General features: G+C 41.3%; 3 protein-coding genes across 4 annotated transcripts in view; 1 reads left to right on the top strand and 2 right to left on the bottom strand.

Annotated features, from left to right (window-relative positions):
* Window positions 1–18,671, top strand: part of PRKG1 (protein kinase cGMP-dependent 1) — a 1,119,499-nt gene that overhangs the window by 649,441 nt on the left and 451,387 nt on the right. The gene's annotated exons all lie outside the window — the stretch shown is intronic.
* On the bottom strand, window positions 72–16,701 carry LOC103296369 (acyl-CoA-binding protein-like). The gene is made up of 2 exons (XM_054729053.1): window positions 16,654–16,701; window positions 72–712 (listed from the first exon to the last, which is right to left on the bottom strand). The coding sequence occupies exon 2, from the start codon at window positions 555–557 to the stop codon at window positions 261–263; it is 297 nt and encodes a 98-aa protein (XP_054585028.1). The 5' UTR covers window positions 558–712; window positions 16,654–16,701; the 3' UTR covers window positions 72–260.
* Window positions 3,051–6,985, bottom strand: CSTF2T (cleavage stimulation factor subunit 2 tau variant). The gene has a single exon (XM_028127590.2). The coding sequence runs from the start codon at window positions 6,883–6,885 to the stop codon at window positions 4,861–4,863; it is 2,025 nt and encodes a 674-aa protein (XP_027983391.2). The 5' UTR covers window positions 6,886–6,985; the 3' UTR covers window positions 3,051–4,860.

Genomic DNA, 18,671 nt, shown 5'->3' with positions numbered 1-18,671 from the left:
AGATTTGTGGATTGGAAAACAGTTGTTTGTTTTTATTACTTAAAGTAACAAATGCAGCTTTTTAATTGATCTATAGATAAAAACTACTCAGCAAGGTGAGTAACCATTTATTTCAGCTTCTTAATCCGTTAGAGCCATATCCTGGACAGTGTTCAGGAAGAGGGTTCATTTTCATGATTTCACTTCATCCATGGTATTAGAGAAACAAGGCATGATTATCAATGTAGATGAAAAGTGGGGCTGGCAGCCAAATCCAGTCCCTAGATTCCGTATTTTTGCTTCAGTTCTTCTACTTTGCTGATGTAAGCTTTCATGGCGTCTTCCCTGGCAGTTCCTTTCAGCTCATTCCATGCATCCCACTTGGCCCTGCCTTTGAGGTCCATCATCCCGGGCCGTTCTTTATCTATGTCACCCACCGTGGCTTGTTTGTAGCGGCTGTAGAGGAACAGCATCTCATTGTCCTCTGGCTTGCTCTTGAGGTGCTTAACTTCCTCAGCAGCTTTGTCAAACGCAGCCTGAGACAGGGCGATGGGGTTGGTTACTTGCAAGGAGCTCATGGAGGCAGGGATGAGCAGGAAGAAGTAGCCAAAACAATTCGGGTTTTCTGAGATAATTTTTACGGCTTGGCCGGAACAATTTTTGACGTGAGATAATGTGTAGTAAGTATAAATGTATTGTTTCTAATCAATTTGACATAGCTTCCTCTCCACCCCTGAAAAAAAAAAAGGTCACACATATAGACTAAATGCAGACTCAGGTGATTTCCCCAAACAACAGAAATGTCAACTATGGTGTTTTATGTTAGGTTTCCCACTAAGCCGAATGTTCACTAAATTATCTGTGGAGGAACAGAATTTTTGTTTGTTTTCTCATTTTTCCATGTGGTTTCTAATAGAGGGTCTGTCTCCTTTATTTACCTCAGATAGGTAGGGATTTTCCCCCTGGGGCCTCAGCACGCACCTCTAGGTCCACAGTGATCCTTCTCTGACCGTGACCAAGGGGACAGGAGTGGGGTGGAGGGGATCAATGGGGAAAAAGGGAGGGATATCTGTAATACTTTAAACAATAAAGATAGAATTTTAAAAAGAATACAAAAGCAAGTTACTCCTAAAAAAAAAAAGAAATATATATATGAAATATATTAGCATATTGTCTAATACACCAATGTTTAATATTACATTTAATTTTTCTATTTAATAGAAATAATTTCCTTAAAATAAATCATTCTTGACTAATGAGCATTCTTTTTTATTTATTTTTATTGATTTCAGAGAGGGAGAGATAGAAACATCAATGAGAGAGAATCATTGATTGGCTGCCTCCTGCATGCCCCCTACTGGAAATCGAGCCTGCAAGCCAGGCATGTGCCCTTGACCAGAATCGAACCCGGGACCCTTCAGTATGCAGGCTGACACTGTTCACTGAGCTAAACCAGCTAGGGCTTGACTATTGAGCATTCTTGACAAGGGACTGATGAGAAAAGCAAGCTCCAAGTAGGAGTCTGTCTAGAGATTAGCTGACAATGTAAAGCATTGAGAGGCTAACATATTCTTTTGTGAAAAGACTGAGATGTAACTGATAGTTCAGTTTTTCTGCTACAGTAGGTTGTTGCACATAATCATCCGTAGACCTCATCAGATCTAAGAAAAAGGCCTGACACCCCATAGGAAATTAGGTTCTATGTGCTTAATGTCCCATCACAGCATGGAAAAACAAAAGCTTTGCAAGCTGTGATTAAAGGCTTTTTTTTTTCTTTTTTGCTTTTCTGCCATTAGAATTCTGACAAGTGTAGTTGAAAAGTCATATATGATCTCACTTGAATTTGCCAGCCTTCACCCAAGATTCACATTGCTTTATATCTCACTGAATACCCCAAAATAGTCCAGAGACAACGGTATCAGCAGACATTAAAACACATCTTGATGTTAATAATAGAAGAGGGGAAGTACTAAATGATTAATCTGATAATTTCCTATTCCCAAGAAACATATACTGCTCAATAGGCATTTGCAAATCAGTGTTTCATCCACAATCTTCAACTATTGTTATTAGGAATTTGTGATTTCATTTGCAGTTTATCCATATTTGGGAAATGCAGGATGCCAGGGCTTGTAACTAACCATTATATAGTAAAACTAATAGTAGCAGACATTGTTTTTCACTATCAAAATGAAATAGGGCTCTATCCATCAATACTGGGGACAACCAGGCAGTGAATTAGGAAGAACCTATTACCAAAAGTAAAGGAGATTGCTTCTACTATCTATTTCTGGTTTATTTCCTAATGCAAATAGTGATTATAGTCCATTTGGTCTGTGTGCAATCTAAATCCCTTTTTTTGGAAAAATTTATGTGCTTTTTTTTTATGTGCTCTTTTTTAAAAAATATATTTTATTGATTTTTTACAGAGAGGGAGAAACATTAATCAGCTGCCTCCTGCACACCCCATACTGGGGATGTGACCACAACCAGGGTACATGCCCTTGACCAGAATCGAACCTGGGACCCTTGAGTCCACAGGCCAATGCTCTATCCACTAAGCCAAACCAGTTAGGGCAATTTATGTGCTCTTAATGGAGTTTTTCCTCCCCTAAGACTGATACAATGTTTTGTCCTTTGTACTCACCTGCGATTTTTTGCTACAGAAATGAATGACAGTCTACATTCAGAGTTCCTGGTCTATTAGAAGTGGGAATGAGGGGTAGAAGGTAAAAGTTAACATAGTGCATTGCAATATGAAAGTGCTGTCAGTGATGAAGATACCCATAAGGTGATCCTGGGATACAGGGAAAGGTTCTCTGTGGGGAGCATAAATAAAAGGGAAGTCTAATGTCTGAGTATCCAACAAGATGTTGCTACGGATACCAACCACAGAATGTATTTCGGTTGTGGAACTATATAGATAATAAATCTAAGAAAGGGATTTCCATCCATTCCTACGATTTATTTAGTTCTTTTTCATTGAAAAAAAAAAAAAAGGTATTCAGGTCCTGTGGATCTCTCAACAATAGATCACTTGAACAATGCAGTAATTAGAAATAAACATCAGGTATTGTCCATTCTTTTTATTAAGTCTTCATTAAACAATGCAGAGATTTTATTACACCAAAGAACATAACATTTAATGGTTTTTATTTAGTCCTTCAATGAAAGCTTTGGGATAAAGGACTATAATTTCAAAGTAATCAAGCCAACTCTGTGAATGAGTAGTGTACAGAACTATCACACATGTAGAGTTATCCCCTCCAATCTAGGGGGAGCATACAGGATACACAGGAAAAGTAACAGTATAAACAACAGTAAAAAATGGGTAAGTGGAAACAACAGCATAGGGATGAAAACTTTATACCCATTTAAGATGTATACACCTTACAAAGGAAAAATAATTCACTTCCAAGTTTCAGTTCTCTCCTTGTATTAAATGACATTTCCCCTCTGTAACTAGATATTATTTTTGTTGGTTTTTCTCCAGAGTAAGAACACCTGGTTATTTGGGTGTTTATACTTCTGTTCACTAGTAGTTGATGCTATACTTTATATGTCCACATTCTCAAGGCTTAAAAATAAATTAGGTAGTAGCTCTGAAGGAAATGTGATAAGTCTCACCTTTCTACTGATTTTTAACTATGTCTCAGTGGTACCTATACTAGAACTAAGTGGCTTTATGCTTTATAAAAAGCAATGAATAACCACTAAGCAGAGAATTTAGGCTATAAGATTTTACCTACCTGCCTGGGATTGGATTATTTTGATAAGATGGTGATACACAAATGGATTTTGATATAAGAAAACTAAAAGTGATGTTAAATATTGCTGAGACTAAGATTTTTAATTTCTGTTTCTGGTTGGCCAGATAGAAGTATCTGCATATAAAAGCTAGAAGCAGAGTTTTACTGCATGAAGGAAGCCCTTTACCATTTATGAAAAGCCCAATGTGGTCTATAATTCACTCAGATAAACTGGTCCCTAGACACTGATTTTAGTGAAGGATGTGAGAGAATAACTCTGATTTAGATTTAGGGCTCAAAGATTACTGAGAAATAGGAAGGTAGGGAGAGAGATACTGAGTCTCATCAGAGGACAGTTAAGTAACCTGGTTAATCCTAGAACTGTCCCAGTAAAATATCATTTTCAGGCCAGAATGTCACTAGCCTCTGAAAGGTGAGATAAATGAAACATCACACCAGATGCATTCTTTGATACTCAGGTAGCATAGCTTTATAAAAAAAAAATCCCTATACCACAAGTTTAGATTTATCCTGTTAACTCTAACATTTCTAAATAATTCCAAAACACCGAAAGAATGCTTAACTTAACACAACTTTCTATTGCCCCCAAAATAGGTTTTTGTATTTTAAATGACTTACCAAAAAATGAATCTTATATTTTGGAGGTAAACTTGTTTTCTTATACAATCAAAACTCTTAAACTATCTTGGTAAATTACCATTTTAACAGGTCATTTTTTCATCTTTTGTAAAGATTTCACATTGTTTTATTTAATATTGTTTTTAAAAGAAGTTAACATATTGTACACACTTTTAGTATTGCTGCATATTATTTGTAATCTTATTTGGTATAGTATCCCTTTCAGAGTTATTTTTGTATATTTATAGTGAATTAAAGTGAACAGACCCATTCCTATTCCTCCCCCTCCCAATTAAAAATAAAAAGGAAAACAGGGGGAAAAAAAAAAAAAAGACAAGAAAAACAAATGAGATTAGGTTCTGCCAGGAGAGAAACCCTAATCATTCAACTGTGGGGATGCAGTAATCAGCTTTTTGCACCCGTTCTCCATGCTAAAAAGAAAAAGGAAAATAAAAAACAAAAAAACAACTTTCTGGGATTACTATGATGTATTTCAAGAAGCTCCAGTAGATTTCTGGATTTGCTCCTTTAAAATCAGGATACTCTGCCTTTGCTCAGGAGGCAGCATGGCAATTTGATCTGCAGTCAGTTGAAGAACCTGCATGATCAAAGCTGCCTTTTCTTGATCCTGTGGAGTTACTTGGCTCTGCCCAGGACTAAAACTGCTAGGCTGGCCTCCACTTTGCTTGCCTGCCCCCTGTATACCTGTTCCCTGCATGCCTGCTCCCTGTAGGCCTGCCCCTTGCATGCCTCCTCCCTGCATGCCTGCTCCCTGCATGCCTCCTCCCTGCATACCTGCTCCCTGCATACCTGCTCCCTGCATGCCTGCTCCCTGCATGCCTCCTCCCTGCATACCTGCTCCCTGCATGCCTGGTCCTTGCATGCCTGCTCCCTGCATGCCTGGTCCTTGCATGCCTGCTCCCTGCATACCTGGTCCTTGCATGCCTGCTCCCTGCATGCCAGCTCCAGGATTCCCCACCCCTGAAATGCTTGGGACCTGCCTGGGTCCCTGTGGACCACCTGCCCCCATATTAATGGGACCAGGACCCTGGATTCCACTGGCCATAGGGCCTCTTGAACTGGGGCCAGGGCCCCGTATCTCCATTCCTCTTCCATCCATGCCTCTTCCTTCCATGCCTCTGGCTTCCATGGCACAGGTCTCCATTCCTCTTCTCTCCATCACTCGTGCCTCTAAGACCTCAGTTTCCATGGCTCGGGTCTCCATCCCTCGAGAGTCTCTACTTCCTCTACCATCCAGAGGTAGCCCCCTTTGATCGATCATCGGTCCTCTGGGCTCTCCAATTAGCATCCTGGGATCGGTGATTGGCCCTCCCCTCATCTCATGTGAGGAAGGGCCACGGCTGTCATGACCAGGGGCATGGTGCATGGGGGGACCCTGATGAGGTGGCCCAAGATAGCCTCTGGGCTCTACTTCTCCAGTGTGAGTGACTGAAAGCAAAGTCCCTCCACGTGGGTCATTTGGAGCATCTCCCAACAACCCTCGAGGAGGTAGTCCACCAGCAGTCATGGGTCCACGTGGCATAGGAGCTCTAGGATCCGACATCTGCATCTGTCCCCGCTCTAAAGGCACAGGACCAACCACTGGCATTCCAACTTGGGGCTGCAGAGCTCCCCCAGGAGTTAAAGAGCCAGGTCCAGGAACTGCAGCTGGCATGGGCCCGGGGGCCGGAATTCCACCCTGGATAGGGGTCTGCATCAGAGGAGGAATGTCTTTCACAGGCCTTCTAGCCAAATGCTGAGGCTGAGGAGCTGGAGGATTCTGCTGGTTCAGCAACACATTAGGTCCTGGGCAGAGCCCAGGGCCAGGGCCAGGGCCAGAGACAGGGCCAGCGACAGGGCCAGGGCCAGGAACAGGACCAGCGACAGGACCAGAGACAGGCTGAGATTTGCCTGGGATCAGTGGTGTGACGTGTATCTTGCGATGCAGAATTTTCAGAGCAATCTCTGGGTCCATGATTCTCATCACTACTTGTGCCTGCAACAGCGCATAAGCCAGTTGCGGGTTCTGAAGTAACATGTTTCGAGCTTCCTGGTGACTGTTTTGGACACAGAGTTTCATCTGCTTCATCAGCTCAAACATCTGCTCCGGGGGGAGACTAGCGACTGCTCTGGTAATTGATTCAGGGGCATCCTCCGGATCTATGGGGTCCCCATAGGGTGAGTCAATGATGGGCGCCGCAGGCCCTAAGCTCTTCAACTCCTCCTTGTTCTTTTCACTGGCAGCATTGTCCACCCGAAGCGCTCTGCCGCTGAACTCCCGCCCATTCAGGTTCCGCATGGCACTAAGCGCGGTCTCCTGGTCTTGGTACTCGCAGAAGCCATAACCCTTGGGTTTCCCCGTCTCTCGATCGTACACCAGCCGGAAACTGACAACAGAACCCACCTCCGAAAAAATGTCCTTTAGCTGCTCCTCAGTTGCCTCGTACGGAATGTTCCCCACGAACACGGAACGCAGTGATCGATCCATTGCCGGGTCTCTCACCGCCAAACTCGACATGATTCCGACTGTGCACACAGCAGCGAGCGGATCCCGGCGAGTCGTCCTTCTGCGACCCACACTTCCGCTGAGCAACGGAAGCGGCTCTTAAATTCCGGGTAGAAACCTCACAACCCAGCTGCCGTCGTTCCGCCCATCCGCGAAATCTGCCCTTATACGTTCCTCTAAACTAGTTAATGCTTTCGGTCCCTGGGTCTACGCGACTCTGTCAGCGACTTATTACCTAGACGCACGATTCCTTTCTCGTCTCTTATTGGGTAGACTCCTGGCGCGGCGCCCCTCCTCGCCAGGAAAAGCTTGGTGCGCAGTAACCACAGTAAAGATGGCCGCAGAGACTTCACCATGGTAACAGGAGACGCCGCTCCCCCCCGCTTGACGTCAAGGGCCCTTCAGCTTCCGTTTGCCTGCGCGGGAAACCGCCAGCCGGAAGCTGCGTACGGCAGCCTTTTCTTTATCCTGATAGCAAGTATTTTCTTAGAGCCGTTTCTACTTGTAAGCTATATGAAAGTGTAATCGTTTCTAAGCAAATTTCGGATTTGCTCCTTAAACTACAAAAGTAATAGGGAGATATTTTTGGCAAATAGCTTCCCAGAAACACAAGCCGAAAGGGTGTACCGGCTTCACCCCCGCCCCCATCTTGTCCCTTGGCTAACCGCTGTGGCTAGGTGGCTGGTTCTTGCAAGTTTTTCTCTGTGCACGCAGGCTGCAGTGGAGCTATTCATAATATTAATTGTTTTCTTTAGCCGGTAATAATCTGAATGATTAATAATAAACATTTATGGCTGCAGCTGCAGAGTATGGATTAAATGGGACAATTCTTACAGGTATATCGTAGGCGTTTATATTGGTTCTGATTATTATAAACGGGTGCAATAATTTCACCACCTCTACTGTGAAGCGAAGAGCAAACTGTAGTTATTTATAGTCCGTTGCGAGTTTTGATGGCAGAAGTTGGGTATACATAGTGGAATGTGTGTGTTTGTGTGAGTTCCCCCACCCCCATTGAACAAAACGGAAGCTTGTAGAGGGCTAGGTAATTTGCTGAGCAGCCAGTGAATGGCAAAGCCAGGATTTTTACACAGGTATGGTCTATTACAGCTCCAGAGCTGCGCTGCCCCTTATGGTAGCCACTAGCCACCTGTAGCTATTTGAATACTTCCAATGTGGCCAGTTTGATTGAGAAATTGAACTTTTAATTTTATTTATTTATTATTAATGTAAACATCAAACCGATACATAGTTAGGCTACTGGAAATTTTTTTTAGTATGTTTGAAACAACTTAGGCATAGTATCTGCTTTTCCAATGATAAATTACATTTAATTTAAATAAAGATCAATTATATCCAGTTAAAATTTAACATTCTAATTGAGATGTGCTATAGGTGTAAAATACAGGCAAGATTTTTAAGAGAATATTTTAAAATGTAAAATCTAATTAATTTTATATTGTTTACATGTTGAAGGGATCTTTTAACATGTAAGGTTAGCCCTGGACGGTTTGGCTTGGTGGATGGAGCGTCGGCCTGCCGACTGAAGGGTCCCAGGGTTCAATTCCAGTCAGGGGCATGTACCTTGGTTGCAGGCACATTGCCAGTGGGGGGTGTGCAGGAGGCAGCTGATCAATGTTTATCTCTCATCCGATGTTTCTATCTAACTCTCTATCCTTCTCCCTTCCTCTCTGTAAAAAATCAGTAAAATATACTTTAAAAAATATGTAAGGTTAAACAAAATATGATTTAACAATAATATCACTTATTTCAGTTTTGAAAATGTGGTTCATTAGGAAAATTTAAATTACATCCGTGGATTATATGTCTATGAACTATACTGCTCCAAAGCCTAAGACTTAATTCCTAAACAGGGAATCATTTTATTCCACATAGGCCTTCCTAAAAAAAGTTATTTCAGAGGAAGAAAGAGGGAGAGAGAGAGAGAGAAACATCAATGATGAGAGAGAATCATTGATTGGCTGCCTCCTGCATGCCCCACACTGAGGACTGAGCCCACAACCTGGGCATGTGCCCTGACCAGGAATCAAACCGTGACTACCTGGTTCATAGATCGACCCTCAACCACTGAGCCACTCTGGCAGGGCCCACATATGCCTTTTGAAGGAATTATGAAACTTTACATTTCATCAAAAATTGTGTTATATATCATAGGTGTGTATCACATATAGTTTAATGTATAGATCTGAAATGAATATGAAGGTTTAGCTACAAATAAGGCAAAGCCTCCATTTACCTTTAAATGTTTTAATTTTTCTTTAAAACAGGCTTGGACATAGCTATTTATTCATGATAACTGATATCTGCAAGTGATAAACATGTATTTATGTCACCTAATAATCTTACTGCTCCATCAAAAGAAATAGAATAGTGCCTGCTATCAATGTTTTTCCCCTGATTCTTTCATTGGAGGTGGAGCAGGGGTGAAGGGAGTTAAGTATCATTTGAGGAAACTAAACAAGACTATTTGTCTTATTCCCATAATATCTCTTTAGAGAGTGGCCATGGCTTTTTTACACACATTCTGTTGAGGACAACTTAGACATCGATTATGTGTGTAATTCTGTGTATGTTAAATGTAGTAACCATGAGGATGGTAATAGGCTATTGGAATAAATTATAAAGTTTTAAAAAGATTGCACTGCTTATCTGGCAGTTTCTTGACCTGTTGCTGCTATTTATATTCCAGTGGGACTTACACTTGAGCAGGCATCAGAACCACCTGGAGCCATGGCTTAATCAGATTGCTGGGTCTTTTCACCCCTCCTGCCTGGTTCTGACTCAGTATTTCTGAGGTGAGAATGGAGAATTTGCCTTTCTAACAAGTTCACAAGTGATGCTGATGCCACTGGTCTGGTTACCCCACTTTAAGAATCATTGATCTAAACAGAGGGACTTGAAGTGTTTGATTTTTTTTTTTCATTTGTATATGGCCAACTTAAATTTAGTACACTCTGTTAAAAAGTATGAGATATTAGTGGTCTTAAAAAAGTATACTTTAGTACTGGTCAGTGTGTTCAGTAGTTAGAGGGCCAGTCCTCACACCAAAGGGTCCTGTGTTCAAGGGCACATACCTGAGTTGCAGGCTTTTTCCCCAGGCCCAGTCGGGGTGTGTGCAGGAGGCATCCAATCAATGTGTCTATCTCACATGGATGTTACTCTATCTCTCTCCACCCCCCCCCCCCCCCCCCCCTCCCCTCCCTTCCACTCTCTCTAAAAATCAATGGAAAAAATATCCCCAGGTGAGGATTAACAAAAAATGTATTATTACTTTAATGCTGACCTAATACCACTAGTACATGCTGATCCCACATTGAAGATATCCTGGGCTTAAAGGATGAGTTAACAGAGTAGTTGAGGAGCTCTGGGAACTTAAAAGCAGGGAGAAGCGTGACTATAAGATTGTGCTCTTGGTCATAGGTCTTCTGTGTTCTCTTTAGTCCACCTATTTCACACTAGAAGAATGGTTTGATGTGGCTCCATTCATAGAGGACCAGTGTGACCCAGCACATAGCTCAATGCTCAGGACACATAAATTATTACTTACAATGAACTGAGTGGCTTAGAATTATCAAGTACTTTTAGGAAGCCATGTATATTTCTGGTACCAGTGTAGATCCAACCTGGAAGAACTTCCATTTTTTTATGACTTTCTTTGTTACCATAATGTTTTAACTTTAAATATTTATAGCATGACATACACCCTAAAGAAAAATGTGCATGACATCTTACACATTCAGGGATCAATTCTTTCAATAAATCAAAATATCAACTGCACTAAGAGTGATTTTTAAACAAACACATCAGGGCCTTTGGCCAAACGGGGGCTGTCCTTCAAAGTAATCACCTACAGAAACTAAACTGGCAGGCCTCCATTTTTCAAAATGATTTTTAAACTCCTACCCTGAAATTGCTTTAGGGCTCATTTATAACTCATGGATAACCTCGTTTTCAACCAAAAACAGCATTATGCAACTAAATCACCTAACTTTCTGACCTGAATTGGCCAAATATCAAATCTTACATCATAATGTAAAGATTCTGTAGGCTTCGTGGACATTAAAACATTATTCACCAGCCCTGGCTGGTGTGGCTCATTGGAGTGTCATCTGGTACACCAGAGAGTGGCAGGTTTCATTCCTGGTCAGGGCACATATCCAGGTTTGGGAGGGGGGGGTGTCAATCCCCAGTTGGGGCACATGCAGGAGATGGCCTATAGATATTTCTTTCTCACATCTCTCTCTCTCTCTCTCTCTCTCTCTCTCTCTCTCTCTCTCTCTCCATATCCCTACTCTCTCCCTTCCTCTCTCTAAAATAAATTTAAAAAATAAAAAAGATTTACCATAGAGTAATGGACAAGTTCTAAAGATAGGTACTAAAAATATTTTTAGCTATGATAGGCATTTTTGAAATAAGTGTATGGGACCTTCAAGGGATAGATCAAAATGCACGCCTCCACCAAGTTCTCCTTAATCTCTCTCCTCTTTTCTCTAGATTGGAAGTTCATTTCCCTTTGGATATAAACCATTCCTTATCTGTACCTTTTTAATGAGAGTAACTCTTCTAGCTTTTAGTAGAATTGTGGTTTTCTAAACTATAGCATCATTCAAGGAAGAAGCTGGATTCCTCTTTGTTAATGAACCAAGTGCCTTATATTTGTTCTTTGATTCCATAAATATTTATTCTAGGTTCTATCAATACAATAGGGAAAAAGACAGACATTCCACTAAAACATAGGTTCTTTAAAGTGTAGTTCCTGGACCAACAGTATGAGCATCATAGAAATGGAAACATCTTAGAAATGCAAACTTTGGGGCCTGACTCCAAGCCTACTGCATCAGAAACTCTTGGTGGTGGGAGTGATGTGTGTGTGCAAATGTGAGCATGTGCTTTCTGAAATTTCTTTTAACAAGCTCTCAGGTGATGCTGATGCAGGCTACAGTTCAAGAACCACTGAACTAAAGGAAGATAATCATTTGTCTTCATCACCATCATATCTTCAGCATCTAGGGCAAAGCTTAGCACAGGTGGGTACACATTATATATTGAATCAATGATGGGAAGTGACTTGAGAGGTAGCTAATTCACAAACCCTTCATTTTACCCAAGAGGAAATCTGTGGCATTAAATAACATGCCCCAAATCAGAATGGCACCTGCTGAATGACCCTTGTCATTTTATTCCTAGGTCAGTGAGAGTTGTTGCATGTTACTATTTGATAAAATAGATATGAAGTGTGACAGAGAAGAGTGGTAAAGTCTAATCACCAGGGACATCTTCCTGATGAGGTTGGGATTAAAGGGATGAGTTATAATCAGATATGCATTAACAGAATATGAGGAGAATAAGCCAAGAGCTAGAAATAGCCAAGACATGGAATTGGAAACTGCTTTTGATATTCTCAGAGGAAACCAATAGAGAGTTAGTGAATAGTGGTGATCAAAGATAATCTTTTGGGCAAATTACAACTAGGTCTTAAAGATCAGATTTATGAATCTAAATTTGAGTCAGTGGACTTTCTTCTATCTTTCTGAAACATGGACATAGAATAATAATGACAGAGGTCTAAGAATACTAATCTTACACAGTTCTTTGCAATGATACCTTTTATACTTGGACTATTCTTTTTAATCTATATTTCCACCTAATAAAAGAGTAACATCCTAATTTGCCGTACCTTTGTGATGCCCAGCAGCCATTCAGGAGTGAGTATGCAAATTAACCCAACAAATATGGTGGGATAATTTGCATACACAGGCACCCAGTGGCGGGCCGGACACTTGCATCATCGCCATGGCGACGATGCAGACGTTTCACACTGCCCCAGCCGCTCCAGACCTCTGGGCAGTGTGGGAAGGAGGAAAGCCGGCTCCAGGCAGAGCGAAGGCAGAAAGGTGGCTCTGGGCTGGAGCAAAGGCTGTGCCGGCAGCCAGGGTAAGGAAGACCCATTCTGCATGAATCTTCATGCAGTGAGCCTAAGCAACTGTTCAGCCATTCAACTGGTAGCTATGTCGTGCACTGACAACCAAGGGGCAGATGCTCTGACCAGTAGGTTAGCTTGCTGCTGTGGTCCGGCTGATCAGGCCTGGGGGAAACGGGCCGGACAGTACTGGAGCCCTCCCACGGTCCCTCCCTGGCCCCATTCGTTCACTGGTGGGGTCCCTTGGCCTGGCCTTCACCCTCTTGCAATCCGGGACTCCTTGGGGGATGTCAGAGAGCCCGTTTCGGCCCAATTCCTGCAGGCCAGGCCTAGGGACCCCATCGGTGCATGAATCTATGCACTGGGCCTCTGGTTTTGTTTGTTTGTTTTTGATATATTTTATTGATTTTTTAGAGAGAGGAAGGGAGAAGGATGGAGACTTAGAAACATTGATGAGAGAGAAACATCAATCAGCTGCCTCCTGCACACCTCCTACTGGGGATGTGCCCACAACCAAGGTACATGCCCTTGACAGGAATCAAACCTGAGACCTTTCAGTCTGCAGGCCGACCCTCTATCAACTGAGCCAAACCGGCCAGGGCAAGTTTATTATAATTTTATCTAAATTCTACATTTAACATTATAACATGTCCTCATTCTTATTACTCACACTTTCTCATATTCTCCTTTGGCTAGATTGTGCCACTTATTTTTTATGTTTCATACATGATTTATGGTTTTCAACCTCCTAGCTTTTACTCAGACTATTTTTTTGTTGTTGTTGGTAAATGTTTTTCTTTTGTCTCTTTCTTTTCTCATCTTCCCCTGCCCCTCCAGTGTATAAATTCTTTTGTCCTTCAATGCTAACCTCAGACTTTTTTTCTTTTTACAGCAGAGTAGTGATTATCTTTTCTCTTGTACTGAGGTACCGATATATTCTTGTGCTATCACTTAAGCATAGATCCCATATCTCATTCCTGTTTTTCATATTGCTTAGCCCAGTGCCTTGTATATTACAAACATTCAGAAAATATTTTTTTAATTAATGCCAGATCATCTTATTCCAGATTACATAGTTAACTAAATGGTAATTTAATGCTTTCAGCTTACAAAACACTTTCCTTTGGGTTCCCTCATCTGGTCTTGACAACAATTTTGTGAGGTACATACCATTATATCCTAATTTTAAAGATGTGCAAACTTAGGGAACAGTTACCTAGAACTTTACCTAATAGTGGACTCAAAATACAGATACTATTCACAACAACTCTGAGCACTTAATACAGAGCTGGCCCTCTCATAAATACTTTATAAAATTCATTGTTTTATTTAATACTTTCAACAACCCTTCCTGAGATAGGCAGCTATAGTATCTGAATTCATAGCTAAAGAAATACAGAGGCACAGAGCTGTTAAATAGTGTGTCCGTTTGAACTGGCAGAGACAAGATGTTAACACACATAATTTGACTCAAAGAACTCAAACTCTTACATTATTCCATTAGTTTCCCAGATAAATAGCCAAGGAGTGGCAGAGCAACAGACTAAAATCAGGTCTTTTGATTTTACTCATTTCACAGTTAGTGCCATAATCACAGGTTATGGGGGCCTGGGTACAATCCCCCTTGGCCTTTTTCCTGATTGTCTAAGTGTAACTAATTTCAGTTTTGACATCACAATGAGTACTGTGACAACAGATGGACTATATGATGTAAAGACTGCTGCAATTGGGAAAAAAATGTTTCTTTTTTTCAATTTACAGGGCTATCATTAAATATCAAATAAGAATTTTTCAAAAGCATCCAGTTAGATAGGTAATTAATGTGTTTTTCATAAAATGAAAAAACCCACATTTCTCAAATCCTAAATTAGGTTGTTTCATGACTTTTTTTTCACATTTAAAAAAATGTATTTAATAGGAAACAACATACAGAGAAGTAAACGATAATTTCATTTACTTATAAATGAGAAGAATGGCTTTTATTAGCAAGAGGAAGATGTCATGAATTTGGAACTACTGGGAATATGCCATTCCAGGATTAGAGATTGGACAGAAGCAAATGTTCTCTCTGGAAAGACTGAGTTCAACCCCATTTTTAAAAATAGATAGGGGTTCGGGGGGAAATGAGGCCCAGGGAAGACAAGGGACTCCACTAGGGTCAGGTGCCTAGTTAATGGCCTAGCTTGTAGTGGGATTTAGATAATCAGACTTTCCCTTCTAAACTATGCTCCCAGAACTCTGAAAGACAGAAGAGTGAAGGAGTTGAGAACAGACTTTAATTTTAGAGAGATTTGGCTTGGCTGTCTAGCTCAAGTAACTGGGTAGCCTTGGACAAATCTCTGTGCTTCCATTTTTGCATCATTTAAATGAGAATAATATCACCTGTATTAGATTGTTATGTGGAATATATGGAAAATGCTATCATTACTTATTTTGTGCAGTAATTATTAATCTACATTTGTTACGTAGAATTAATAGTAGTAGATGAAGCAGCATCTTAAGTGGAAAGAGACCCGAGTTTTAGTCTAATGCTATTTTTTTGTTTTGTTTATGTCTTCATTTTTATCTTTAAAGGGGTGGACTGGGTAAACTAATGGTCTATTTTCAGAATATATTATTTTTAAAACTGTACAGAGACCACCTTGGATAACATTGCCATTTTAACTTATGGTAGATTTATAGTTGAACATGAATAATTTTTAAGCTCTATCCCATTAGACACTTCAATGAGAATTTTACTGCTCATTTTGGTGTTCATTAAGTTCTTATACTAAATGAAATGCACTCTTCAAATATTTAGTGGCTGAATTTCCACTGATTCATTTTTGTTAAAAAGGGCCTGCCTCAAGTTTGACTGTGGAACATCCAGGCTTATATAAAATTGTACCGGTCTGGCACACGGGCCACCTATCTGAGCACATGTTCAGGATGTCATTAGGACTATTTCTGAGTGTGCCCTGGCGGACATAGGCCATTTATTCAGACATGGAAACGCATAACTAACTAGACAAGAAGCAGAGCTACCTTATTCTTGCTTCAGGCTGTCACCTGAAAGAACAGAGAGGAAGGAAGCATGAAGTGTAGAAAAGTACAAGTCCTGAAACCGGTTCTTGAATGAGTCAAGACTACCTTTAGGTTTAAGATGAACAACTCCTGGATCTTTGTTTCTGTGACCAGAAAAATCCCATACCCAGCATCAGAGCCATGTCGGAACTGCTCCGCACTTCACAAGTTAGGCTGCTATCTTTCTTCTGAGGCTCAACTAGCCTAGAGAATGAGCCTATAGTTGTGCCAAGTCACAGGAAAGAGGACTTCCTAAAATATTTGATCGAGGGCTCTGCTTGTTAAAACAAAACAACAGTGTGACAGAATGTATTTTGAGTTATCACATTTCAAGAATCCTTGAGAAACATTACCTCAGAGTGTCATTTCAAATTTGCCACAAAAAATTAAATTCCCAGAGTCAAAAATTAGATAAAAACATAAAATCCAATGTTGGTGGGAATTTAGTAGCTAGCGCTTTTTGGTACAAGTACAGAAAACAACTCCAACAATGGTATGCAAGAGAGGTAATGGTGGGATTTTAATAGGGTTGTTCCCCCCTTATCTGTCCAAGGGATATGTTCCAAGACCCCCAGTGGATGCCTAAAACCATAGATAATATGGAACCCCATATACACTATGTCTCTTCCTATACATGTATACTTATGATAAAGCTTAATTTATGAATTATGCATAGTAGATTAACAATAGCTAATAATAACATAGAAGAATTATAACAATGTACTGCAATAAGTTATATGAATGTGTTCTCTCAAAATATCTTATACTTTACTCACCCTCTTTTGATGATATGAGTGGGTAAAATGCTTATGAGTAAAATGAAGTGAGGTGAGTGATGTAGGTAGGCATTGTGACATAGTGTTAGTTCCTATAAGGGTTACTTGGAATCAAGCACTGAAATGCCAGGGACCATCTGATAACCCAGATGGCTGCTGCCTGACCGTTGGAGGTGGGGAGCAGGGAGGAGAGCACATAGAGTGTGGCTACACCAGACAGAGGGATGAGTATGTTCTAGAAGGGCTAGAGTGGGGCAGTGTGAGATTTCATCATGCTGCTGAGAATGGTGCACAATCAAAGACTTGTGATAGTTTATTTTTGCAATTTTCCACTTAATATTCTCAGACTGCAGTTGACCTCAGGAAACTAAAACTATGGAAAGCGAAACTACAGATGAGGGGAAACTACTGTACTGTTATCTTTCAGAACCTGCATGCAGAGGATTAGTCTGCTCCGGCTGCCACTACAAAATGCCAGAGACTGGGGGATTTAAACAAGCGAAATTAACTTATTTTTCTCACAGTTCTGGAGGCTGGAAGTCTAAGACCAAGATGCCAGCATGTTCGCTTTCTCCAGAGGCCTCTCCGCCACCTTCTCACTGTGGACTCACATGGCCTTTCCCCTCTGTGTGCAAATCCCTTGTGTCTCTTCCACTTCTTATAAAGATACCAGTCATATTAGATTAGGGCACAACCAAATAAGTGACATTGGAGGTTAGGGTTCTGACATATGAATTTGGTTGTGGGGGAGGCACAACACGCATTCATGCAGTCATCTTTAGGAAATGGGCAATTATAACACATTTAGAATGCTCTATTCTCTCTCTCTCTCTCTCTCTCTCTCTCTCTCTCTCTCTCTCACACACACACACACACACACACACACACACACACACACACACACAACATACCTCTTTTCTGCTTGAAGAACCAGATCTCCCTGGTTTCTCTCCCTGGCCCACTGTTATTTAAGGGGGCTCATCTACAGGCTTTGACTTACTTGTTACAGATTTGTCCAGAGAGAAGGACTGCTTCTCTGAGTGCTGATTCCAGCTCCTGGGAGAGAGAGTACCTAAAGGTTCAGCTCTATGATTTAATTCTGCCTGCAGGGAGAATACAGAAAGTCCATCTATAATTTGATGTCCATCTATGATTTAATCCAACATAGGAAAGGGATTGGGACCAGGGTGATAGTGATACTTTTTGTCAACTTTGAGCAATCAGCTGCAGTGAGAGGAACCCTACAGACCCTTGCAGTGCCTGGCGTTAACCCCCTTTACCTGCTAGGCTGCGAAGAGGTCAAGGACAGGGCACTTAGGGGTTCAGTGCAGTAACTATTAACCACCAGGTATAGGTTTTCAATTATTTTAAGCACTGATGCAGCTGTCCTTGTAGCAGCTGAATGTCTATCCTCGATGACCATGAACTCTAAAAGTAGCTCCTATTGGCATACCCTTGTTAGGGATGAAAGCAGTTGAAAGGATTGTTGTGAACTAGGCAGCCATTCTCAAAGTGTCTACTATCAAAGATTTTCCATAACATTCCTCTGAGTCATTCCCTCTGTGTCTGCAAAAATAAAATATCAGTTCCCCAAATGGGTAATTTTCATAGAAATGTTAAAATACTGATTTACATCTAGAAAAGTGGCCTGGTATAAAACCACACATACACTAGAGGCCCAGTGCATGAAAATTCGTGCACTCAGGGTGAAGGGGGGTCCCTTAGCCCAGCCTGCACCCTCTGGCAGCCCGGGAGCAGGCCTAAGCCACAGTCGGACATCCTTAGCTCTGGCTGAGGAGGCAGGAGAGGCTCCTGCCACCACTGCTGAGCTCGCATCCATCAGCCTGGCTTGTGGCTAGGCAGAGCTCCCCCTGTGGGAGTGCACTGACCACCAGGGGGCAGCTCCTGCATTGAGCGTCTGCCCCCTTAGGGTCAATTTGCATATTACCCTTTTATTATATAGGATTATTTTCTTGAAGGTGAATAGAGTACACATTTTAATATATCAATCTATTCTC

The sequence above is a fragment of the Eptesicus fuscus genome, chromosome 17 (genome assembly GCF_027574615.1).
Source record: "Eptesicus fuscus isolate TK198812 chromosome 17, DD_ASM_mEF_20220401, whole genome shotgun sequence".
NCBI lineage: Eukaryota > Metazoa > Chordata > Mammalia > Chiroptera > Vespertilionidae > Eptesicus > Eptesicus fuscus.
Note: the sequence above shows the minus strand (reverse complement) of the source record. Positions and strands in the feature narration are given on the sequence as shown.

Coding starts and splice junctions, on each gene's coding strand:
- CSTF2T (XM_028127590.2), bottom strand. CDS start 6,885: ATGTCGAGTTTGGCGGTGAGAGACCCGGCAATGGATCGATCACTGCGT.
- LOC103296369 (XM_054729053.1), bottom strand. CDS start 557: ATGAGCTCCTTGCAAGTAACCAACCCCATCGCCCTGTCTCAGGCTGCG.